General features: G+C 39.5%; 1 protein-coding gene across 7 annotated transcripts in view; it reads left to right on the top strand.

Moving 5' to 3' along the window:
* The first annotated feature begins 2,048 nt into the window (after positions 1 to 2,048).
* Positions 2,049 to 27,431, top strand: part of DISP1 (dispatched RND transporter family member 1) — a 202,440-nt gene continuing 177,057 nt past the window's right edge. Inside the window, exon 1 of one of the 7 annotated variants that reach the window (XM_023632543.2) lies at positions 2,049 to 2,193. Coding sequence is in view for 1 of the 7 variants with exons in the window: in XM_014738044.3 (XP_014593530.1) it covers positions 2,145 to 2,193 (49 nt within the window). In the remaining 6 variants the exon portion in view is untranslated. The remainder of the gene's footprint in view (positions 2,194 to 27,431) is intronic. The other 6 variants (XM_023632544.2, XM_014738044.3, XM_023632546.2 and 3 more) reach the window with 6 other exon arrangements.

Below are 27,431 nucleotides of genomic sequence, written 5' to 3'. Positions count from 1 at the left end.
AAATATGGTAGGTCCTGGGTCCTTGGCAAAGGGTGTTAACAGATCTTTTCTTTAGGGAACTGCCATTTATATGACTCAGCTCTAACGGCAATTGTTTCTCTGTGTTTCCCTATGCCATATTTAAAATTCCCGGGGGGGAAGAGTCTAAATAGCCTAGTTTAGGATGTGTCTATCTCTTCATTAACGTATTATACAGGCGACATGATAGTGTGACCAACTTGTCCCAGCTTTTGCAGGACTATCCCAGTTTGAGCATGAAAAGTCCAGCATTCTGGGATCCCCCTCAATTCTGGGCAAACCAGGATGGTCAGTTACCCTAGAACATGGTCACCTGTGCATGCATATGTGGCCCTTTAAGGGATTGTGCTGAGTTTTGGGGCATTCCTACAAAAAGAGGAATTGTGGTGGGGAAACATCTCACGGAGTGTCTATTACACTCTATTTCTTGGTGGCCCAGCACACACCCACTCACACACACACCCTCCACATACATCACAACACACATACACACTCTCTTCTGCTCATTCTTTCAAAGACACAACTCTCCACTGCATGATTTGGTTATTTCATGTACTACCACAAATAGACTGCTAAGCTTCCCAATAGGAGAAAACCCAAAGCCATGTCCTTCTACTCCATCCAGAGGTGATGTTGTGCCCTCTAAGTACTGACTTTCTACATGATGTCCATTCTTCCTTTTCTTCTACCATAATCCTGTCTCCATATGTTACAGCATACCCTGTTTCTGGCAAAAGGAAAATAAAGGAAAAAATTACTATTATACTATTTCTTTTTAAAAAGGAAAAGGGGGCTTGGTAAGCAAGAGGGTATTTATTAAACACTAGTAGCAAGAAAGAAAATAGCAATAGAGACAACAGTCCTCATTACTGTAGCTGGTGATGAAGTTTCTCCTCCTTGGCTCATTCCATGGTTCCCTGTGGCTTCAGCTGGCATCTCAGTTGGTGGGGGTGATCTGCCCAATGCGGCAACCTGAGGGATATAAGCCCTGGCGGTCCTGACTTTATAGGGTTGTAGTAGTCATCCATCTTTTTTACATCTGGCTATGGCCGTTTGAGAAAGCACCCTCAAGGGTAAGATCTTTTCTCCATGATCTTTCAAGTTCTTATCTTTCTTTGATGACTACATCAGTCAGCCTAGTCAACCCTATAACTCACTATTTTCTCTGTTCTCCTAGAGAACCCTGATTCCCTGTTGCATAGAGTCTAAAGTCCAAATTCCTTAGCTAAGGCACAATAGTCTTCATGATCTGGCCTTGTCTTTATGATCTCAGACCTTGCTAAATTAACTGTAACCCCTTTAGCTCCCTAATCCAGCAAAGCTCTCACTCTGTGGCATCCTTCTCCTCTGCACACCCTTCTCCACCTTGTCTGCCCTTTAACTCTTATTCATCATTTCTTTCAGTCTCAATTGAACAGCCATTATCTCTAGAGAGTCTTTCTCTGCCCGGCTCCTTACACCCCACCATTCCCTACAGCACTGCCATAGTTCCTCTACAGCTTGATGGCTTCATTGCGCTTGTTTGCTCATGTATCTGTCCTTATGATACACTAAGCTTCCCTGTTTGATTTATTCTGTGCTTCCTTCATCGCCCTGAGTGCCTCCCTGGCTCCGTAAGATAGGGGCTTGCGTCTGTTTACAGGCTGGTTGTTGAATGACTGATATACAATAGGTGATAAAAATTTGAATTAAGGAATGAAGCAAGACTGCCTCGTGATGTGATGAACCTCTGTATTGATGACAACTTTAAACGAGATGGTGGAGGCAGGGGTCAACGTCTGAGTCATCCTGTTTCTAACGGGGTGGGAGCAGGGCAGACGCCTGGTCAAGCGAGTGCAGACCGGTTGACGGATCCGCTGGAAAGAGAAGCAGGGCGAGAGGACGGAGACTGTGGGCGCCGCGGCCCCGCAGGGCAAGCCCCTCCGCTCCGTGCCTGCGACGCCCTCTCCCCGGTCCTCCGCACACTCCATCAGGACTCCGCGGAGCCGGGCAACCCCGCGGACAGCAGGGGAGCCGGCGGGGCGGGACTTCCGGTCTCGCTCGGAACGCCTTCCGGCGCGAGGCGGAAGCCCCGCTCCGGGTCCAGGTCGGAGCCGGAGCGTCCCCGGCACTTGTCTCCTCAGTGGATGCCCCACGGCCCCACCGCTGCCCCGCGCCGCGGGACGGGGAGACCGGGTAGGGACGGGAGAGTCGGGACTCCCCGCGCGGGCAGAGGGAGAACCGGGACCCCAGGTTTGAGGGAGGGGACCGTGATGGGGGGCCGGGGAACGGGGAGAGCCCTGAGGTCAGCCGTGAGGGGCTGGGGAGGGAAGCACTGGGGACCCTGAGGCCGAAGAGGCCAGGAGACGGGCAGTCGCGGGTGACACGGGGCAGGGATGCATCTTGGAGGAAAGTCGTCCCGCGTGGGGGAGTGTCCCGGGACTTGGCAGACTGTCTGTGAAGGTGGCACAAGATGGCAAAGGCTGGCTTCCAGGGCAAAGGTTCGAGAGGAGAGGGTCAGTCTCTCTCTGAGAGTCTTAGATGAGAAGGGCATCTTGACCTAACGGAGCAGAAAGATGACCAGCCACCTATTGGATGCTGAACTCGTATTGCTTCATTTTCAATTCATGCTGGCTTTTTAATATGTGTATGTGTGTGTGTGTGTGTTTACCCCTGTGTGGATGTCGGGAAAATATTTCACATTCCCAGGGAAAACTTGAACTCTTCTTCACCAGGTCCAACTTATGCTGCATTTCTTTGTCAAACCGATAGTACTTGAAAGTTGTCTTCACACAGCAAGCAAGCCAACCAAAGTTTTCCTTTTGGAATCTTCTCTACTCTGCAGAGTTTAGGCTATCTTCTTTCCTTTGTCGTGGAATGAACCTCTAAGTGCATTTAGAATTACAGTGATGATCACATGGAAAGCCAGTTCTGTTTGCTGTTACAGTTCATTGTTTTTCGGCCTTTCTCACACATTTTTGCTAAAAGTTATCCTTTGCGTTTAGTTTTTCAGTTTAACCAGTAAGGGCAGTTTTAGATTAGGGTGCAGCCAATTACTAGCAATTCCTAAGAATTTGCTGTTTTTATTTCTGTTAAAAGGAAAAAAATGTATATGTTTACCATTGACAGTGTTTTAAAAAATATTGGTAACCCAAGATCTGTTATATATGCATTAGTGCATTTAGTTTTCATTAGTGGCCAGTGTATGTGGGCTGTTTTAATCATTACCAGAGGTAATTATTATTAATTTTAGTTAATGTCTACCTTGCATTTACGTTTAATGGCTGTAATATGTACTTCCTAATCTACATCATACGATATCTCACTTCAGTGTAGTTACAAAGACTCTCCTAGCTTTAGGTAGATGGTGAGTTTGATTTTTGCCGCAAACTGGGTAAGGTAGCTAGGGAGAGCCATGACATTGTCAGTGGAGAGGGTGATATCTGATGATTGTTTTGCTTGTTTCAGGTGTTTCATAATTCGTGTTAAACTTTTTTATTTTTAAAATTACTATGTTGGTACAGGTGATTTTTGGATCTGATTTGGTGGTTTGACTTGCACTAGTTCAAGTATACTAGAACATTTCATATTTATTGATGACTTCGTGTCTTGCTAGCTTATAAATTCTCCCCTGCCCCAGCTTTATTGAGGTGTAATTGACAAATAAAAATTGTGTATATTTAAGAAGATGTGATGATTTGATATATGTGTACGTTGTGAAATGGTTACCACGATCAAGCTGATTAACACATCATGACCTCTCATAGTCACCATTTTCTTTCTTTCTTTTTTTTGTGGTGAGAACACTTAAAGTATACTCTCTTCCAAATTTCAAACGTACAGTATTAATAACTATAGCTTTTAAACTCTTGATGGCCTTGAAAATTTGTGCTTGCGTTAGGTACATACTTATAATTTCCTTATGTTTAGGGGCACAGCTCATATTTACAAGTAGAAAGCAATGGCTAGATATAAACAATACTTTAACATGTAAATGAGCATATTGAGTAATTTTTGGGAAAAAAATGGAAAGATGACACTGATCTCTATAGTTATTGAATTAACTGCCATGTGGATTTCTAGTTATGTTTTAATTTAATCTTTAAGTTGGATAATACTGTTTTTCTGATAAGCCTTGTTCTAATTTTTCCATACGATCTTGGTTTGAAAAATGTGTTCTTCTCCCTTTGCCGTTGGTTTTTGGGAGATAAGCACTTGAGAAAGTACGCAGGGCTGTGGTAGTTTGGGGTGGAGGAAGTGCTTGATGTTGCAATCCCAGAGTCCTGCCTTCTTCGGCAGATTTCCAGTGATATATCTGAATGATATCTCTGAAATTTGATTGCCCTGTTTTCTGGATAATCTTTGAAATTTTCCTTCCTTGTTCTAATTGTTGAGTAAATTTCTTAGCCTTCTTTAGATAAACTTTATGTGTTATTCTGTAGGATTTAGATATATTTTACAGTAACCAATAGGGGCAATTTTTTATGAGGATGCAGCAAATTACGATTCTTATGGATTTACTCTTTCTTTTTATTTATGCTACAGTGAAATATGTATGTCTGCATTGGAAGAATTTTTAAAACAGCGATAATGGAAACTCTGTCTTCTTATATACATACTTAGACATTTTGTTTTCCACAATCACCCGTGTGTAATATATGGAGTAATTTGCTATACTGAGTTTTTTGGTTCTGCACTCTCTGATTATCACTTTTATTATTATTTAACCTGTTCTCAGTTTTCTGCATAGCCTAGTTAGAAAGCCATTCTCTGCTGTTTGATAGAATCAGGAGAATTTGTTAGAGCTGAGGAATACAGCTTTTGGACAGAGTTACCAAGGAGGGGTTGGTCTGCTGGCTTGCCATCCAGCTGCTGCATTGCCTATGGTGCAGGTGTGGGCTTCAGTAAGACTGGCTGAGGCACTGTCGGCCTCTTCTTTTAGTATCACTTTCCGTCCTTTTTCTTCTGCTGAGTTAAACCTTTTTTCCTGTAGTGACTAAGATGACCTGGGCCCCAAAGTGACCCAAGGGAATCTGAGCAGCTGAAGGACTGCAGTCCTGTTAGTAGAGCCTTGTCTGTTCTCTGCGTCTGGTCCCATAAATCTTGGCAAATTTTCCACCCTCCAGGCATGTAGTTATGGCTGTGAACCGCTTGTTTGCATTATTGTTGTTTGAAATATAGTTTTAAAAATAAATCATAATTGGTCAGATTATATAAATGAACTGTACTTAGTTTTGCTTAGAGTGAGGCATCACATTAAATTATCCATGGACTTTTCTATTAAAGTGATGTGCTATACCTCACAATTGCAAATACTAGAGAAAGTACACTGATTGCCCTTAGTCTTTGTTGTTGTTGTCGTTGTTATTATTTTTAAAACTTGAGATCCTAAGGAAAAGAAAAACTATTGGCTAAAAAATTTGTGCAGAGGTCGGGGAGGCTGACCATTACCCGTGACATATTAAGGGCTGATGGTGGCAGCTGCTGGCAGTGGTTGGAAGGCATATCTTAGCACCAAGGTTGTTTAGAATTGCCAGTGCTTGGTGATAATAAAAAGCAGAAAGACTTTTAGTTGGTTTTGTTATTGTTTTGAAATATCCTAGACAGTGCAATCCCTTGTTGCCTGCAGGCTGCAGGGAGAGAAATCCCTCCCGCCTCTCCCAGCTCCATGAGAATGACCTGGCAGAGGCTCTTGAGGTCAAAGTTTATATGGTAATTAGGAATCGCGGAGAGTTTTGAGGAAGGGTTGAAATGTGAGTAAAAAAACAAGTATTGAGGTTTATTTTAGCATGGCCATTTATTTATGACATCGAGAGCATGAAGGCTTGGAGATTGATGAGAACATTGTAAATATGAGATGCCAGGCACTATGGGTGAGTGAACTTGTCTTAATTAAAGCAGAGGACGGAAGGCAGGCCCTAGGAAGTGATGGATAATCAAGTTCTAGACTTTCCCACAAGAACTAATGACTACACAGATAAGAAGTATCAGAGTCAACTCCTGATATTTTAAACCTAAGTGATAACTGTTTCATCATAATTGAATAGAGTTGCAAAAATACAAGTAGTACAAGGAACTACCCATATGCTCTTTATTTAGATTCACCTATTAACATTTGACCCCATTTGCTTTATCACTTAAGGACAAGAACACTTTTGATTAAAGTAGAATGCTCATATAAAATATACTCCCAAGCTGAACTGCTGACTTTATTTCTTTTCCTAATAAACAGTTATTTATTGGCTCCACTTTGCTGATTGCTAGAGCTAGAAAGTAGCTTGGGAGATAGTCTTATTTGACTCCGTCAAGGACTGTAAATGTTGACCAATCCAGGACAGGAGGGTTTTGATTTCTGAGCTTCCATAACTTCTTCCAGGGTCCTATCATCCTGACAGGTGGGAATTGTAATTCCTCTGTCTCTTTGTTGCCTTGTAGCTTATACGTTTTCCTTTGTCTCAAAACAAGCATGTAAGTGTTCCTCTTTAGACCTACCTGAAATTTCGCTCGCCTTCATTTCAGTCCACCTCTTCTTAATTTCTATTCCTTGGTTATAGATAACAGTTGAACAGCATCCTTTTTAAGAACACTTAACCTATTATGTAATACATACCTTGTTAACTTTCCTTGGGTAAAACTCTGTTTATACCTTTAGGATTTCACCTAGAATATACTTTCTCTCTCTTTAGTCCATTCACAATGCCTTACCTTGGATGATCTTTCAGATTCTAGGTTTTTCATACCCTTTTTAAAGTGTGGTGAGCAAAGCTTAGAAGATTCTGACTAATGTAGAATACCAACAATGATATTTATGTATAGATTATTTACAGAGTGCTTTTCTTACATAGTCATTTGGTCCTTAGGGCAGGACAGGTGGTATCCTTATTTGAGAGATCTTTTATCCAGATTCACCTGTTCACTGCGTCTCCCTTTCAGGACCTTACATATCACGCATTTTTAGATGTACCTTAGAATCCCTTGGCTTTCTCATTTCTTCTGCCCTTTCACCAGCCTAACTTGCTATTGGGGAAATAAAGTGTTTGCTGACTCAACTTATTCTTTTTCTTCTGCACTTAAAATAATATCATTGCAGAGTTAGAATGAACCTGTAACAGTCACTTAATCCAGTTGTCTACCTAATTTGAATACCCCCCTAACCCTTCCTTCCCTTCCTAGAGGATTTATGACCCTTGCAGGAATACTCACAGTAACAAGGTGTTCACGTTTTTGTGCAACCTTGGTTCATTGTTGGGTGGCTTCAGTTTTTTTTTTTTTTAACTTTTTGTTAAGATTATGATAGTTTACAACCTTGTGAAATTTCAGTTGTACATTATTGTCAGTTGTGTTGTAGGTGCACCCCTTCACCCTTTGTGCCCACCCCCCACCCCCCTTTCCCCTGGTAACCACCAATCAGTTCTCTTTGTCTACTGGCCCTATGAGTGGAGTCATACAGAGTTCGTCTTTCTCTATCTGGCTTATTTCACTTAACATAATACCCTCAAGGTCCATCCATGTTGTTGTGAATGGCACGACTTTGTCCTTTTTTATGGCTGAGTAGTATTCCATTGTGTGTGTGTGTGTGTGTGTGTGTGTGTGTGTGTGTGTGTGTGTGTATATATACACACACACCATATCTTCTTTATCCAATCATCAGTTGATGGGCACTTAGGTTGCTTCCACACCTTAGCTATTGTAAATAATGCTGCGATGAACATAGGGATGCATGGGACTTTTGGAATTGCTGATTTCAAGTTCTTTGGATAGATACCCAGTAGTGCGATGGCTGGGTCATAAGGCATTTCTATTTTTAATTTTTTGAGAAATCTCCCTACTGTTTTTCATAGTGGCTGCACCAGTTTGCATTTGCACCAACAGTGTATGAGGGTTCCTTTTTCTCCACAGCCTCTCCAACATTTGTCACTTTTTGTTTTGGATATTTTTGCCATTCTAACAGGTGTAAGGTGATATCTTAGTGTAGTTTTGATTTGCATTTCCCTCATGATTAGTGATGATGAGCATCTTTTCGTGTGTCTATTGGCCATGCGTATATCTTCTTTGGAGAAATGTCTGTTCATGTCCCCTGCCCATTTTTTGATCGGGTTGTTTGATTTTTTGTTGTTGAGCTGTGTGAGTTCTTTATATATTATGGAGATTAACCCTTTGTTGGATATATAACTTGTAAATATTTTTTCCCACCTAGTGGGTTGTTTTTTTGTTTCAATCCTGTTTTCCCTTGCCTTGAAGAAGCTCTTTAGTCTGATGAAGTCCCATTTGTTTATTCTTTCTATTGTTTCCCTCATCTGAGGAGTCATGGTGTCCGAAAAGATTCTTTTGAAACTGATGTCAAAGAGTGTACTGCCTATATTCTCTTCTAGAAGACTTATTGTTTCAGGTCTAATCTTTAGGTCTTTGATCCATTTTGAGTTTATTTTTGTGAATAGTGAAAAAGAATGGTCAATTTTCATTCTTTTACATGTGGCTTTCCAGTTTTCCCAGCACCATTTGTTGAAGAGACTTTCTTTTCTCCATTGTAGGCCCTCAGCTCCTTTGTCGAAGATTGGTTGTGGGTGGCTTCAGTTTTAAGGTTATTATCTTATTTTAACAGATCCAAATTACCTGTGTGTTTTTTTATGTGTTGGTTTTAGTTATAGTATCATCCAAAGTGACATAGAAGATGTATTTTCTCTTTGTTGTGTAAAATTTTGTCATATTATTTAAAGATAACTAACCGTCTCTTCTCCAGGTTAAATAATACCAATACCTAGATCTCTCACCATCCCGATCATCTTATTCTGGATGCACTAGGTTGTCAGTACCCTGAAAATAGGGCTCCCATCATTGTCTGTGCTGTTTTAGATGTCCGACCGAGGCAGCAAATAGTAGGACACTTACTTCCTGTAAGGTGGACATCATGCTGTTCCATTATTGCGTATTCCATATTATTGGAGTCCAGAATTACATTAACATTTAAGCAGACACATCTTGCTCTTATATTAAGCATTCAGTAAGCCAAAGCTCCGGAAATTCTCATAGGAATTCTCTGTGAGTCTGGTCCCTGTACTAGTACAACTGATTTTTAAACTGATATGCAGGACTTTATTTTTATTCCTGTTAAGTTTTATCCTGCCTTTGTTTCAGCAGCCAGGCATTTCAGTCTGTAGAGATAGACTTTGGTCTCAGTTTTCTTACTTACTCATTAGCCCTCTTCTTCAGCTTTGTCTTCTTCATTTATGATATTTATCCCTTAAAGCTTGTGTTGAGTCAGGGCTGCCTTTGGATTGATTATAGCTCACTGGCTAACGCTCCTTGTAGGGCTTAGGCACAGATCATCTGTGGATAATTTTATAAAGTTTTCTGCAGAAAAGTGTGACAAGTGATAGTTCTCTGGCCCCGGTACCCTCACTCCCTGGGAGACCCAAGAAGTACTTAGAGGCCATTCAAAGGCTTGTATTGGGTTTTCTGCTCCCTGCCAGCCACTTTTACACGCATCTCTGCAGAAGAGAGCAAATAGTCACCGGAATTATGTTCCAGTACACCTTCCTCTCTCCTAGTTCTCAGAACAAAGTTTCACCCCTAAACCTGGAATAGTTGAAAACATGGTTTAAGGAAAGTATCTGGGACCTGCCATTTCTTATGTTTATGATTTTGCTTTGGGGTTTAGTCTTTGAACTATATATGAACTCTTATTCATACTCTACAAACTTTAAAAAAGTGCTATAAACTATAAAAAGGTTTTTAAAAGACTTATAATGGGAAATAATAATTAATCTTCTTGGAAACTCAGCTTGCCAACGCCCTTAGTCCATTATTATTACATAGATGTATAATTATATATATAGATTATATATAGACATAGATTGTATATAGAGGTTATTTCTGTTTTTAGTCAATCTCAAACCTTTAAATTCCCAACTAGTAATTTCTTAAATAGACACATTTTTTAAGCTTTGGTTCAAATCTTAGTTCATCTCCATATCTTTAAAGTTAAAATTGTTTATAGCTAAGTCTAGCTTTGAAGAAAGAGTCTATCAATTGGTGAGATTAATGCCATATTTTAGGTAGCAGATGGGAAGTAAGACGTGCAATAATTGGGTTTTTTTTTTTTTGAGGAAGATTAGCCTTGAGCTAACTACTGCCAATCCTCCTCTTTTTGCTGAGGAAGACTGGCCCTGAGCTAACATCCGTGCCCATCTTCCTCTATTTTATACATGGGACACCTACCACAGCATGGCTTCCCAAGCAGTGCCATGTCCGCACCCGGGATCTGAACCAGCGAACCCCGGACCACCGAGAAGTGGAACGTGTGAACTTAATCGCTGCGCCACCGGGCTGGCCCCTAATTGGGTTTTCACTCAGTCAGCCACATAATAGTAGAGGAGTAGAAAGCCCTAAATTGGGTGTCAGGAGACCTGGGTTCTAAAGTGGCTGTTCCTAATGGGCCAAATGACTGAATGAAGTGTTTGGCCTTTTAGCCTCAGCAACTTCATATGAAAAGTTAGGGGGCTGGACTCCATTGGGGTTCTTATATTCCCCATTTTTGTGGCAAACGTTGGATAAATCCCTCTCAGCAGCTGTTTCATAATTCCTAGTGGTGCTGTATTTTCCTAGGCTAAGAATGGCTAAATTATATGGCCTCCAGGACCCTTTTCAGCTCTGATATTCCAGAGCTGTGCTGTCCAGCACTGTGGTCCCCAGTCATGTGTGGCTATTTTAATTAAAATGAAATCAAACTAAAAATCCAGTTCTTCAGTTAGACTAAGCCACATTTCAAATGCTCAGATGTTGCATGTGGTAGTGGTTGCCGCATCAGACAGTGCGCTGTCGAACATTTCTGCCCTCTCAGGGTATTCTGCTGGACGCTGTTCTCTTGGATGCTGTTCTAGAGTCTGCTCTGTGTAACGCAAGGGACAGATCTCAATTTAGTGTGGAAAATGGACTCACTCAGAATAGAATCTTTGTGTCTGGTGCTCAGGGGCATTGCCTCAGTGATGACTGGGTTCTTTCATTGACACTGTTAATCACTGCCAGTTCCTGTCAGAATCAGAGGGCACTAACTGCAGAGACAGACGTGATGTGCTGGGGGACTCGGCGGTCCTAAACACTTGGTTTTCGCAGCCGTTTCTCGTATATTTCATACAGCAGAGGACAGGAGATGGAAACTGCGCCTGCATCGTGAGATCTAGCATTTATCTGTAAAACAGCTTCAGAGAGCCAAAGTTGTGTTCCAACCTTTGAAACACATTACATTTGTTTCAAGAGTGTGGGCAAGATTGGTGTCCGTGTTAGGGAAATTTGACCGAAAAAGTGTCCTTAGTTTTGACCAGGGGTTCTTAACCTGTCAGATCCAACACTCTATTTTTATAACAAATATTTTCGAATTCCTCCTTTATAATCTTGAAATGAATTCATAGACCGTAACTGCTTACAAACCTGATTGCAAAGAAATGCACACAATGTTCTAACTATAATGTAAAGAAGAAATACAAATGAAGTCATTGAAAAAATATGTATTTTAATATGTGTACACTCTACACATACCAAATGGTCAACTTTTTGTACCTGTACCTGGAATTACTGTGAATGACATACCTACAAATGCACTCTTATGTGAGTAAGTTGTACTTACATACACTGAATTGTATTGCTGTCATTGAGGTGGTTTTCCAAAATGATGAATAACTAGGTAAAATTCAGAGAAAAGTTAGGTACAGTCTTGCATCAACTTTCAATCAGTTACATTCTGAGAAAATTTAGTGATCATTAAAAGTGTGAAAAAGGTAACTTGCGTTTATGTGTTAAATGGAGTTACAATCTTGGCTTAGATAATTTGGATGGGCTTTTTGTCCACATGTATTTCTGGTGGGATATTAAAAACTCATGCGGGATAATCCTTTCTTGTGCAGAACTGTCCCTGCCACTGCAGGACACCTGACATTCCTTGCCTCAGTCCACCAGGTGCCTTCAGTGCCCCTCAGTCATTCTCACAACCAACAAATGTTTTCACAGACTTTTGGAACATCCCTTAGGGTTTAAAGTTAAACCATATTATTTTTCAATTTTATAAACTTAAAGGAAGCCATTTTTTTTTTTGGTGAGGAAGATTGTCCCTGAGCTAACATCTATTGCCATCTTCCTCTTTTTTTGCTTGAGGAAGATTGGCCCTAAGCTAACATCCTTGCCAGTCTTCCTCTATTTTGTATGTGGGATGCTGCCACTGCATGGCTTGATGAGCGGTGTGTGGGTCTGTGCCCAGGATCTGAACCCACAAGCCCTGGGCTGCCGAAGTGGAGCATGCAAACTTAACCACTACGCCACCATGCAGGCCCCATGAAGCCATTTTTTTCAGAGTGTGTATGTAGACCGTCTTTTTAGATTAGAGATAATAAGTATGTTTTAATGTCACAATTCTGTTTCATTGGTGGTGGTTGTCTTGAGCATTGTGTTAAAAATTCTGAGACAAAGTCCAGCCTCAGTAGGAAAGAGTATTGTGACTGATTATTCATATCTGCCATGGGTGGAAGAGGGAATGGCTGTATGGGACACCTGTCACATATTCTCTCTCTCATACAGCTCAGTGGATCTCAACCCTTTGGGTACCAACACCCCCACCCCAGGGGGTTTGGAGATATGTGGGGAAGTTTTTGGTTGTCATAGTGATGGGTGTGTGTGTGTGGTTAACATTTAGTGTTTGGGAACCAGGGATGCTAAATGACCCACAGAGCTCTGGACAGTGTCACACAATGGAAAAATATCCCATCCAAGAATCTTCATGTCCTCATTGAGAAACACTTTCTAGCTTGGAGAAGAGTCCAATTATGGAAGCTGTTCTGAACAGGCTGGTCACTGGGACTTGAAACAGAGACCAGATATCTATTTGTCAGGGACATGATTCTAGGTATCTTGGCATGGAGAGGGAGATTGTACCACATGACCTCCAGAGTCTTTCCCAGCTCCGTGATTTCATGAGTGTAAGTCAGGGGTCAGCAAACTGTGGTCCACAGGCCAAATGTGACGTGTTTTAGTCCATAAAGTTTTATTGGAATGCAGCTATGCTTGTTCCTGTATGTATGTCGTTGGCTGCTTTGGGGCAACCACGGCATAGTTGAGTAGTTGCCACAGAGGCCTCATGGCCCACAAAGCCTCAATACTTCCGGCCCTTTACAGAAAAGTTTACAGATATTGAAATCCTTTTCTGTGTCACTGTAGCGCTGAGGGCTAACCACCTGGTGGATCAGCGTTGGAACTCAGGACGGGAGAATTCTCAGCTTGACTCTGCACACATCACTAAGTAAAGTAGTGCAAAGCCTACATCTGTTTTGTGTGGTTCTTCAGTCTTTAAAGTTGGGCTGATAGTTGACTTTCCTCACAGTGATGTTATCCCAACTGGTAGTTACGAAATACTTTGAAAGCCATGCAAATGAGAAAAAAATTGAGTCTCAGAATCTTCTGAAATCAATCTTGGAGCTTAAAAATTCCATGTAGGAAATATCACTGTTCTTTTTCCTCTTATGTATTTGAATAAAGAGAAGCACAGCGAGATAATAGCATTGCTAATCTGTTGGCGTTGTGTAAGAAGTACTGACTTACAAAATAACTTTCTGAGCACTTATTTAAAATAATGTAATATTTTAGAGAGGTTATAAGAAACAGACATCTGTTAACCCTTACTTAGAAAAGAAAAAAACACTGGGGCTGGCCTGGTGGCATAGTGGTTAAGGTCACGTGCTCTGCTTCAATTGCCCAGGGTTCCATGGGTTCAAATCCCAGGCACAGAGCTACACACTGCTCATCAAGCCATGCTGTGGTGGTGTCCCACATACAAAATAGAGGAAGGTTGGCACAGATGTGAGCTCAGTGACAATCTTCCTCAAGCAACAAGATGAAGATTGGCAACAGATGTTCGCTCGGGGCCAATCTTCCTCACCAAAAAAAAAAAAAAAAAAAAAAGAGGAGCTGGCCTGGTGGTGCAGTGGTTAAGTTCACGCATTCTGCTTCAGTGGCCCAGAATTCACTGGTTCGGATCCTGGGTGTGGAAGTACATACCGCCTGTCAAGCCATGCTGTGGCAGGTGTCCCAAGTATAAATTAGAGGAAGATGGGCAGGGATTTTAGCTCAGAGCCGGTCTTCCTCAGCAAAAAGAGGAGGATTGGTGGCAGATGTTAGCTCAGGGCTAATCTTCCTAAAAGAAAAAGAAAAAAAAAGAAAAAAATACCAGTTTGAGTCTTTCAGTATGTTAGTGTAGCAGTCAGGGTTCTCCTGAGAAACAAAGCCAATATCATTCCTCTGTGTGTGTGTGTGTGTTTAATAATAGATGTATTGTAAGGAATTGGCTTATGAAATTGGGGGATTGGCAAGTCTAAAATTTGTAGGGCAAGCCAGCAGGCAGGAAGGTCAGGCAGGAGTTGATGCTGCAGTCTTGAGGCAAAAATCCTTCACTGGAAAACCTGTTGTTGTTCTTAAGACCTACAGCTGATTAGGTGAGTCCCCCCACACAACCGAGGGTAATCTCCTTTACTTAAAGTCAGCTTATTGTAGATATTAACCACGTCTGCAAAATTCCTTTGCTGCAACACCTAATGAATGTTTGATGAAACACTGGGTGCTGTAAGCTAGCCAGGTTGACACACAAGGCTATCACAGTTAGTATTTAAAACACATTTGGTATATTAAACAAATCTGTGGTATATAAGATATCACATAGTGACGAGTAAATAGGCGAGTGTCTCTATTTGTAGCCCAGTAGTCTTTAAGGAATTACCTGGGTTTTCATTAATGTGTCAAATAAAGTATAGAAAATCGGCAATTTAATCAACCTTGTCGTCCTTTGAAATTTAAGTTATTCTCTTTTTTTGTAGTTTTTATGTGTTGTGTATTAATTGTTTTAATTTGAGGTGCCCTAAGTAATTTTAAAGTTTTATGACAATTTTTCTGATTTTATAAATTAATGCTGTTGCTAATCTTTTTGCATAAAAAATTCTTAGAGCTGAGAATTAATTTTGAGTTTATTTAGTCTCATTTCCCTCATTTATGGTTGAGAAACTGGCCCCAGAAAAGTCGAGTGATTTGCCCATGTAACACAGCGAGTAACAGAATCAGGATTAGAATCCAGATCTGGTTTCCAATCTGATGCCCTTTCTGCTACTAGAGTGATTACAGTCAAGGGCAAGTTTTCTGAAGAGAGGCTGATTTTGAGTCTCCTTTAAGGAATTGAGTGTGAATTGATGTTGAGAGAATGGAGGTGATATTTGGGCCATTCAGTGACGTTGGGGAGACAGTGGGCAGAGAGAAGTGGGTATGTCATAAGGTGTATCCAGGTAGACAACATATCCACTTAGGGCATGTAGTGACATGTGATCCCCAAGGCGCTTGAAGAGATTTTACAAGTACAAGCTAGCCATTGGATGATCCCAGGGGATGTTCCAAAGGTTTTTAGGTACAGAGAATGCATGGCCCAAGAGAAGCTGCTGAGAGAGCTTTCTTTCTTGAGGGGGTTCAGAAGAGAGAAACATGGAGCTGTTGGAGCCCTCTGTAAGCAGTGTAGGACAGGAATTTGGAAATCCTTTAGGAGGGCATTTTAAGGACTCTGTGGGGCATAGAGAAAACGTTGTAGAATGTAAATGGATCCTTCAGAAGGTTACTAGGTTTCAGGCATAATTGAGTTTACTTTCTATAAATGATATATTTTTTGATTTTTTTATGGAGTTCGTAATTGTGAAGTTTCAGTTGTATATTATTTGTTGTCTGTCCCCATATAAGTGCTCCCCTTCACCCCCTGTGCCTTTCTTCCACCCCCCTTACCTCTAGTAACCACTGAACTATTCTCTGTGTGTTTGTTTATCTTCCAGATATAAGTGAAGTCATATAGTGTTTGTCTTTCTCAGTCTGGCTTATTTCACTTAACCTAATACCCTCCAGGTCCATCCATGTTGTTGTGGATGGGATTTTTTTTTTTTATGGCTGAGTAGTATTCCATTGTGAGTTTACTTTCTCACGTGCAAAATAAACATAATAATACACATTGCACATAGTCATTATAAAGGAGATAATAAGTATAATGTGCTTAGCATAATGCCTGGCACATAGTACTAAAAAATGATAGCAATTATTATACCACATCATGGCAGCTGGCTGAGAGTCTTTTAAAAGGTATCACTAGAGTGAGGTCCTTTTGTTCCCCTTATTCTAGCTGCTTTATGCCACCCCACAGCTCTTTAGCATGATTTTGCCTTCAGGTTGCTTATTTCCAGGCAGGGGCATATCTCTGACTATATATAGTACTTCTCCACCTCTTTGATCAGCAGGCCTGTTTTTTTTGAAAAAGCTGCGCACTTTTGGGGGCTGTATTTCAATTGTAAATTCCATCTCATCAAATTGAAAGGATGTACTTACTACAGCACTATCTCTAATTAATTTGATACCTCCTTCCCTTTTTTTTTCTGCTTTGGACCATAACTATGAAGATGTTATTGGAAAGGGGAATGGAGGGTATAAGATTTTGAAGTAACCTCTCCCTCTCCTCTTCAAAGGATTCTTTCCTTCACATTTTGAGTAAAAAACAAAATAAAGTATTTTGACGGATGCCAACTCTGAAGAGAACTGGTTAAACAAAAAAGATGTTTTCTGTGACAATTGCATCTTAAGATATGAAAGCGCATAAGGATGTAGACTCAGTGGTAATCAGATGAGTTTCTCATGAGTGTAACGGGCTCAAGATCAAATTTGAGATTACTAGATGTGAGGCATACAGTATCCTCCTCAACTTTATAGTGTAATTATTTCTGAACGAGACCTGGAAACCATTTCACTTGTGTTCAGAAGGTTGGAAGAATTTGCATTTGACTCAGAGTGACTTGGTGGTTCAGGATCATCCGAAGAGCCTTAGTGAAGCTTGAAGACCTATTAAAGAAGGGTTTTTTCTGGAACCCTTAGAGCTGGAAGAGAGCTGCTCTGCACAGCTTCGTATGCTGGGTTTTACATTTAAATTGAGAAATGTGTGTATGTCTACATTTGCAAGCAAAGGGAGTTCAGAAAAGCTTGGAAGAGGCCTCTAGGGGAAAGAAGTAAGTTTGGATGCTTCTTTTTAGTAATCCCTAACTGCTTTTTGTAAAAAAGATGCAATTAAGTAAACATTAATTTTTGAGTGATAATGATTTTTCTGTAGTTTGATCATAAGGTAGAACAATGTCGTATTTCCAGACCCCAGTGTTTCAAATGATAGGGTATCCAGTTTCACAGTCCTGCGGTTGTCAGTATTGGTAATCTATGGTAGGTTTTGATTTTTAGTGAGACACGCTGGCAACGATTGCCTCTGAGAAGCTGGAGTGAGTGGTGTGTTGATCCCATAGTCTTTGGTGCACACTCTGCTTCAGGCTCTTCCTCTCCTTGCTCTGTTATTTCCTCTGTTTTCCCTGCTCTGTTATTTCTTTCATTGGATAGTGATGCTTTCTCATCTCACAAGTGCCCCATGCATTAAAATCACCCATTTCTCTTTCTTTTGCCCCTTAACTTCTCCCTTAATTGAACTCTCCATTTCTCTTATAAGTGATAGCTAATCCATAATTACTTGATTAAGTTAATTCAGAGTAAGATGTAGAATGACTGATAGACCTAAACCTAAAATACATTATATCAATTTATATATATTTTAAAGTGAAACTTGTAAAACTAAACAAAAAACCTGTTAAGTGAAAGAATTAGCAAGTGGCTTAATATATCTAGATTGTTTCCCTTGTTACTTCAGACTTCTTTTTTTTTGGATTCCCAATTTCTAAGAGAACATCTTGCTTCCTTATAGGAGTTGAGAAGAGGAGAGAGAATAATGGGAAGGGACAGGGCGTTTTTCAACTTGACAAATAGGTATAGCTACGTGACTTTTCTCCTTCTCCAGGTGCTTCCTCTGTAGTCTCACCACATAGCTTTTGTTTGTTTGTTTGCATACTCTTCTTATGAAATACAACTCACCTCTTGGTTGCAGGTTCCTATCTCCCAGCTTGCCGTAAGAGAACTACTCCTAATTTAGATGTTGTCAAGTTACATGTTCTTCCATGAAACTTACGATTTTACTTTGTTTTTCAGGACAGTATTAAGTTCTATTGATACGTTGAATTTTTTCCACTGAGGAGTAAAAGTCATCCCTAAATGTGTCCCTCTTGTTGGAAATCTCTCTCATAATATTGGCCTCAGTTTATTGATCATATACTATACGCCAGGCACTGCACTGGGCATTTAACATACATTATAGTCAGTCCTCACAACAAACCTTATGTAAGGTAGATACTGCTATTTCCCTTGTGTAGATGAGGAAACCAGTTTGGAGAGATTAAATAATTTGTCTAGTTTATACTACTTCTAAATGGTGGAGCTAATTCTAAAGCCTGTCTACTTTTGATTATGTGCTGTTTTTCTCTACATTTCAAAAACACCGTAACTGTTTTGGTGCCTATACCTGAAGTCCTTTTTAGAGAATGTGAGCAGCATGTTGATTCTAGAATTTGTTTTTCCTGGTATATCCACGCACTCCCAGGAGTGTGTTATGATCCATTGGTTCTACTTTGAACTTTTATGAAATGCAGTCAGTTTATTATTGATCAATGTTTTTTTCCAACGGTGGTACCATAATTCATAGCATCTAGCATAAAGTAGTACATGCTTATGAAATATTTGCTGCGTGGATAAAAATAATAGCAAACAAAACAATGACAATAACAAAAAAGAGGTGGCAGTTAATGTATGGGGCTATTCACATAAAAATTTATTTCTTTTGGAATGTGAAGCAGGAACTTTCTCCTATTACAGCATGCTGCAGGGCAGGGCTAGAATCCAAGCTTTGATGAAAATCACCCAAACTCTTTTTTTCCTTTGCTTTATAACCACAAGTTATTGCCAGCTGAAAAGGATAATGGCGAGTAATGATGAATGTATTTCCATCTGCTGCAAAAAAATTTTTCGACAGTTTCGTTCTCTTTAAACCTAGATAAAAAGGGCGCTTTGAAATGAAGAGTAAATTAGTGGCTACCAAATGAGTGGTTATTAGATTTCTCCTCTAGAAACCTGTTCAGGTGATACTGTGGTGGTAGCTGGCAGTTAACAGTTCAGTTTCAAATAGTTTCTCCCCGGGGGGTGGTAGAAGAGTCCAGGCATTCTTCAGAGTCTTTCCTTTTCATCCTTAACTTGTGGGTTTTAGATATAGGTGTTACTTTCCCCAACACTGCTTAAGTTTTCCTAGGCTGTCAAAGTCAAATGCAAACCAAACTTTTAGAATTATCTTCAGTAGATCCTTTTACTCATTGGAACGTGAGAGAACTAAGCTGTTTGGCACAACCTATATTTCTAATGCCCTCCTCCCCAGCCACTAAGGCTGTGAGGGGGCATATTGAATTGCTATGCTTACAATAGTTGATGGTTCTTGATTCTTTTTGACTTTAATACGGTTTTTTTATGGTTGGCTCTCAAGATCACTTCGGCAGCAATGTATTATAGAAACATTTTATTAGTCCCTTCATACCTAATTATTAGTAATTAGATCTCTGGGCTCAAGTGAGCAGATCAGTAGTCACTTTTATGCTTTAATAACTTTTAATGATTTAATTTGTGGTGGTTTGGTATTGGATCTAGGTTATTGTATTTGCAGAATGCTGTGTGATGGGCATTAGGATTATCTACTCCTATCAGGAAGTGCGTAACCAAAATATAATTTCTTTATTCAACTGCTGCTTAAGGTGCTTTTTGACACATCTGCTAGTGTGGTGTGAAACAATTTTAGAAAGAGGATAATTATACCTTAGCTAACAATTATTAAATATTTACTATGTGCCAATCATTGTGCCAAGTGCTTTACATCTGTTATATGTGATTTAATCTTCTCTGCAATCCTATGAAGGGCCGTTATTTTGCCAGCTTCACAGATACAGAAACTGAGGGATATGGCGGCTAAACAGCTTGCCCACACTCTTCCTCAGTAATTGGAGCTGGAATTTGAATCCAGGCAACCTGACTTCACGGCCGTAGCCCTTGACTATTCTGCTGTACATCAAGCTGATGCTTTCTGTTTTATATATAATACCAGCTCTATTTAAGATTTTGACTCATAAAATTCTCCATGTCATTTCCTATTAGAGTCTGTGTATGCATGCAGGATTTTCCATTTCTATTCTAATAAACTTTCATCGTTAGTTTCAGTGGTTGCCAATTGGTATCTTGCAAAGCACTTTCAGCTTTTAGCATTTTAATTCCAGGTAAGAGGATTGTGTGACTTACTGACTGTTTGGCCTATGTGCTTTAAAGTTGGGGATAGTCAAACCATTGTTCTGGTAGAAATGAACAGTTAAAGCATTTATACTTTATTTTGGATTATAATTTTTTGGGCAGACTTGTCATTTGAAGTTTATCTTAGACACATGGAAATTAATTTTTATCCTCTAAAATGTGCAGATGAGGAATTCTGGAAGCATCCTGTGTAGAAGAGAAAAAAAGTCCACTCAGAATTTAAAATTGGCCATGGAGAATTAAAAAAGAGGATGCGGGTATGGATAATCCAGATGTGGGTTGTTGAATTAAAAGTTGTTCACATTTTTTTGTCCTTAGAGTCAACCTTTAAAACGCTATTAATGGGAAATACTTGACTTACTAAGCTTTTATGAACACTTTAATTTTTGGAGCACAATTTCTAAATCCATGAAATAATCTTCATACAACAGATTATGTGCTCATTCTGAATTTTGACAAATTTTAATTAACTGAAGTGAATTACACATCTTTGAGGTGACATAATTAATGAACATTCTTTTTTCTTCCGGAAAGTGGGGGGTGGGAGGGGTGGGTAGCTATCTAATACAGCAGCAGCTGGGTTTCCTTTATCTTACAGGAAGTGTTAACCTTTGCATTTTGTTATGGAAGGGGCATTTGCTTCAGATTGGACTTCTCTCTTCTAAAAACCTGAACATATGTAAGCATAGTTGTGGAATAAACTTGAGGTACTACATAACATATAATTTTACTTAGAAGCTTTTTAGCCCTGAATAAGAAAGGAATAGACAGAAAGCCAAGGAGGCGAGTATGACTGAATTCTATGTGATAGTTGTGGTATTCATGATTAAAATAGTCTGATTCAGCAACCTAAACCAATGCCTGCTTTTTAGTAAATGTTCTTGAGTGTCATGAAAAGAGGGCAAGGAAAAAAGTATTTGTGTATCTTTGTGCCAGGTATCATTGAGTACATGCTTCTTAACTCAAGTCCTAGGCTAAAAAGTTTGTATTATTTTCTTTTTTAAAGATAAGGAAGCTGAAATTTAAAAACTAGATGACTTGTCTGTGGTTAGAACTACTACATGTAGAGCTAGGATTTCAACCCAGGAATGTCCTACTCCAAGGCCTGAATTCTGTCTTCTCATATACTTTCTGTCTTCTTTTCTCTGTGCAGTTTTACCCTTTGACTCTGTAGGGGAGGAAGAACAGTTCCTCTAGCCTCTGGGTCCTTCTGGCTGGGCTATGAATGAAATTGACATGGGACAGAATAACAGGAGAAAATCAAACAAAGCTTTAGAGCATGTATACATGGGAGAGACTCAGGAAAACTGAGCAACTCGCCAAAATGGTGGAGGCTCTCATCTTAAATACCATCTGCAGCTAAAGACGAAGGAGGATGTTGGGGTGAGGGGAGTCAGTTATGAGAGATGACCAGGAAAGAACAGTAAACGAGAGTAAGGTTATTATGCAGATTTAAGTCCTTGCCTTCTGCACTGATAAGAGTTTCTAGAAATAAGGTCATCCCCAGCTTCCTTGTGCAGAGAGAGAGACACCTTTACAGATGGAGACTTCCCTTACAAATGTAAATATCTCTTACAAAGGGTAACTTCTACTTTCCAATTTCTCCCTGGTCTGCAGTTTTTAAAAGTAGCCCAAAATAATCCTCGTGTCAAGGAGACACATTCTGGGGTGGCCAATTCTGATCCCCCGCAACTCTGTTGGAAGTTTACCATTCTATTTCTTTTCTTTTAGTGGTTACTCTAAAAGATGTTAATATGTATACTTAATAAAATCTAAATGTAAATATTATCTTTACCCTTCTCCTGAACAATAAGATTAACCTCTTTCTGATATGAACTATTTTTATTAGATATATAGTTCTGGGACTTGATCTTTTAACCTCAGAACTAAACCATATGCACTTAGCCTTTTTTTTTTCCTTCTGACCATTTCTTCACGCATATCAGCCTTAAAATGAATTGTTTTTTAATTTTACATCCCCCTTTCCCCCCATGGGGCTTTATGTGGGAGAATCTCTGCTCTGGCTCTTCACCTTGCATAGGCCCTCCTGTTTTGCCTCCTCTTACCATATTTCTATAGCTTCCTCTCTCCCCCCCATCAAGTTCCTGTCACCAGGACTTTGCAGATGCCCCTAGGGCATGCTGTTTTCAAAACTAACTCAACTCTCTGTATTTGTGCTTTCTTCTCATTTCTGCCCTTGGAGCATTTGTCTTACTTTGTAGCTAGCTCTGCCATACATTTAAAAAAGAATGTAAAAATGTTTAATCCAGCATTTTTAGGTGATCTCCAACCATTGGGTCTACATTGCCAGAAATAGAAGTCCATATTGTCATTGTAATTGGTTGGAGTGTTTTGCATTGAACCTGGGGGGTAGGAAGAGGACTTTTGATTTATTTTAGTCTACCAGGCCCATTCCTAGCCATTGCAAAATTCTTTCATTGAGAACCATAAGAAATAAAGTGTTTGAAGGAGAATGATGGGGTTCAGGATATTCTACCCCAAAATATGGCACCTTGGCATATTGAATATTTTAAGAGGAAGGAATTTGAGAAATGGCAGATGCAGGAAGGACTTTCTGACCTTTCCCTGAAGCAGGTCAGAAGACCCTCCTGTGAGAGGTGCCCTCCCTATACCTGGAGGAAAGAAGCATCCTCATCTCCCAAGATGAGGAACCCGAGAGGAATCTGAATGAACAGTCCTTGCTAAGTTTCCCCAGTTTGCTATTCTTAGCTCATATCCCTTTTTGTCTTATCACATTTTTCCCTCACTCTGCTCTTCATCAAACCTAGTACAGTCAGGTGTTGCCCAACGATGGGGCTGTGTTCTGAGAAATGCATTGTTAGGTGATTTCGTCATTGTGCGAACATCATTAGATTGTACTTACACAAACCCAGATGGTATAGCCTGCTACACACCTAGGCTACATGGTGCTAATCTTATTGGACCACCGTCACATATGTCGTCCATCATTGCCTGAAACGTTGTTATGCTGCCCAGGACTGCATAAAAATACTCAGGTTTAACTGTTTGTTTGTTCTCCATTTTCTGTGAAGGCTCCTATGTCATGTGAAACTCATGTTAAATAAATTTGTATGCTTTCCTTTTGTTAATCTGTCTTCTGATACAGAGACCTAGCTGAGAACCTAGAAGGGTAGAGAGAAATATTTTTCCTCCCCTGCAGTTTCTGGCAACCGGGAAGGGATGGCTGGGACACCCCACTCACTCTGGAGTCTGCAGATGGGGTCTTGGGAGAAGGGACGAAAGTCAGTGAAAAGTTAGAATTCTTACCAAAATCGGCTCTCCCAGATCTCTGTCTGTAGTGCCTGGTCAAGAAAGGAAGGTAAAAATTTCTCTTTGTCCCTTCTTTCCCAAATTCAGATCAGCAGGAAAAAAACAGTTGTAAAAATTAGATCTTTGGATCCTGATTCTTGTGAATTTGGTATCAGGTAACCATTGGTTTTTGATCCTTTCCCTCCCAGGGACAGCTGTTGTTCTCCTGTTTGTCTCGTTTTCTGAGCTTGGCTTGGCTTTCTGCCCGCCGGGACATGCAGTTATTGGACCTGTGTGTGCAGGCGGTCAACTGTCAGGTTGGGGGCCGTGAGAATATGGCTGGACAGAAGTGTAGATTGCACCCCTTTAGCAGCTAATGCCCTACCCACTGTTGCCACCTCTCGGGGGGTTATCTAAGTCTGGCTTTCTTGTGGCTTTCTTTGGGAGTGGGTCTGGGTCTTGGGAGGGCTGTATCTTCTGCACCCTCTTGGGGAAGCCTCTTTGGTTTATGGTTGAGCCATAAAAGACTCATTGGTGTTAAGTCATAAAAGCCTTATCAGTTTTGAGTCACTTGAAATAGGTAATACCTTTGGTTTAAAAAAAAACGGAGCTCAATACTGCCAGGAATATTTACTGTTTGTCCTGTCTGAAACCTGATAAGATATTTGAGAGGATATATTTTTTAAAAGATCTGTATGTTCAGAAATTGGTCTAATGGCAACTGATATTCAGAGCTTGATAGGAGCTTTTTCTTTTTTTAAAGTCCTCTCTGTTCTCTCTATTTGATTCAGCTCCTCCTATGGGAACTTTTAAGTTGACTGAAATTCCGTTCTTGATCCCCTGCTGACTGTATGTTCTACCAACTCTTGTCTACTTTCCTTCTTGTTTGCAGGATTTTGCTGAGGATAATTTTGTACTTCGTTGGCTTCTCTGGGAAACTTAAGACCTCAAACTGGCTCCGCTAAGACCTCTTTCTTCCCATTGCTTCTGCTCCTCCTTCCTCCTTTTGCAACCTTTGATCTTCCATTCAGTTCCCTTGAATCCTTTGATATGACCCCCTTCAAGCCCCTATCTCTTCCATCCCTCTATCCACCCTGCCAGACCTTTTTCCACTCCAGCCCTCAGTCACTTGAACTTTAGGCCTCCTGCTCTCAGTGGACTCAGGGCCCCCAAAAGCAGCTGTCTGAGAGTGAAAAGGAAAAAGACTAATTGGAAATTGATGGAATATTTTATCCACTCAGATGAGCTTTGGAGACATCCAGACAGTGCTAGATGTCTCCTTAGTTACTCCCCTAATGTGATTCACAGCCTCCATAAGATTACATATAGGGCAAATGAAAATCTTCAAAGCCTTCTCCACAAATATTGGTAAAAAAGCATTAGCCCTCATATTGTGTAGGTAACCTCAACTTGTCCTATTTTTCAGAAACACAATTCAGATAAAAATATAAAGTGGATAAAAACCCATTAGTTTGTTTTACTGATACCTGGCTAAAATTTGAGAAGGAAAAATATAAAACCTTTGTTTTGTTTGCCTGTGCCTATATGTTGTGTATATGTGATATTTTTCTGTCTGTGGAAGCGATTACCAAATTAATTTTTAAAACCCCTTAAAGGAGTTCAATTCAAATTGGCTTAGAGATAAATGAGTGCTTATATAAATTGAGTATTCCTAAAACTCTCAGAAGTATAGAAACTAACCCCAACTTTTTTTAAGTTCCTATGATCTGAGATAACGTTTGGTAACTACAGCTAGTTTTAAGGTTGTTGGTAAAATAAAAAGAGGTATGTATTCAGAGTTGTCAGCATTAAATATAATGCATACGTATAATTGTTTTTTCTGCCTAGCTTTACTAGTCAAATAAGCTTATTTTATCTCTACTAGATGTTTAAGATTATGAAGATATAAATCCATCCTAAGAACAAAATGTACAATAAAAATGATTTGCTTGATGTATGTCAAGTACAATGGTAGAAAAAAAGGAGGGGGGGAATCATGTTTAACTTGTTAGGTTCTTTGCTTTTGTGCTGTTTTTCATACTTGCCTGATTTGTCGACAAGAAAAATAACCTAACATGTTGGCTAGCTTTATTTACTGTCTCATGAAATTTTCATAAGCAATTTGGGCAAAACTATTAAGAAGTGGTGAATTAATATAAGTGGGATAATAGTTTATAAATGAACTTTTCAATGATAATTATGTTTTATAATGTATCTATTTAAAAATAGTTTCCAAAATCTTTTTGGTAACTTGAAACCTTAATGCTATACTAAGTTAAATGATGGATGTTTATGGAATATCTAGATTATTTCCAAATGAGATAAAGTACTGAAACATTAATTGCTGAACATAAACTTACCTACTTTTGGTTTCTTAAGTTTTGTAGAGAGAAAAAGATTTTTGGGTCTGTTAGCAAACATGTCCTTTGCCACATTGAAAAATTGTACTAAGAGGAAGCAGATGCCTCCAGAAATTGTGAGGTGTATATTCATAAATTTGCTAATCTACTACAGAATGTTAGTATGTGGCAGACAACTCACAATTGCCTCCTTCCTAGTTTTCACTGAAAATTAGGATTACTAAGGATTAAAAATTCTTATTACTTATGTAAGTGAAACCACTAGGAATAATAAGGACAAAGAAGAAAAATCTCTGTATACAAAGTATGCAAGGAAAATAAGATGTGTTTGTGATAAGGAAAAGTATACAAGGTATGAAGGATATGTTTTTGTTAGGGGAAAAAGAAAGTAACTTGTCCTAAAGTAGAATGACTGGCTGTTCCAGAATGAGAAAGAGGAAAAGAAGAGGACAAAAACTGGATAGATATTAAAAAAAAAAAGTTCATAGAAGATTTGAGGAAAAAGAATTTTATGTGTGATCAAGCTGCTAAGATTGAATAGGTTTATTTATAAATTACAAAATTAAAAGATGGGAGACTGGCCCTGTGGCTGAGTGGTTGAGTTTGCATGCCCCACTTCAGCTGCCCAGGGTTTTGCCAGTTTGGATCCTGGGCATGGCCCTAGTACCTCTCATCAGGCCATGCTGAGACGGCGTCCCAGATAGCAGAACCGGAAGGATGTACAACTAGAATATACGACTATGTACTGGGGGGCTTTGGGGAGAAGAAGAAGAAGAAAAAGTAAAAAGATGGGCCTTAATTTTGATATTAAGTATGCTGATACAAAACTAGAATGACAAAGTTTTCTTGGATTATTGGTCTGCTCTTATTAAGAAATTGTAAAAAGGTTTTTCTTTGTCTTCTAAATAATCTGAGAAACCAAGATTTTGTATCTTATAAGAATGATTTCCTGTGCTTCAGGTTGCCCTTGCCAGGTCTTTGATTACTTAAGAAAAGCAAATCTTAATATTAAAAGAACTAAGGGTTTGTTCACAACTATGTAACCTTCTGTATCTATCTTTAAGATCTTTTATTGTCATGTTGGTTAAATAGATAATTAAGTATTATTTTACAATGATCTGCAATCCTATTTAATCGTGTTCAAACCTTTTGACATTTTTGACAAACTTCCTCAAATCAAATTCTAGATAAGGTCTTTTTGACCTAAACTAACTTTGAGATTTCCCGGAGGGCACTTGGAAAATCTCAAAGCATTTGTCTCTCACCTTGTAAAAGAGAGATGTTAGACTAATTAGGTTTATTTGACATATTAAACTGTGTGGAAAGCATTGTCAAATAAGAAGTGATGACAAACCTTCTTTAGGTTATATTTGTATGGATATATGTTATTAATATAAATATTTCAGAATTGTATAAAGTTCAGTACCCTTGATGTCAATACCATTGATGTTCATGATATGTTCAGCATCATGTTTTCAGTCGTAATTCTGGTTATTATTTTAAATATTGTATGTCACTGAAATAAACAAATTTCCTTGTCAA

The sequence above is a fragment of the Equus caballus genome, chromosome 30, assembly GCF_041296265.1.
Source record: "Equus caballus isolate H_3958 breed thoroughbred chromosome 30, TB-T2T, whole genome shotgun sequence".
NCBI lineage: Eukaryota > Metazoa > Chordata > Mammalia > Perissodactyla > Equidae > Equus > Equus caballus.
The sequence above is the reverse complement of the archived record's forward strand: the minus strand, read 5'-3'. Positions and strand labels throughout refer to the sequence as shown.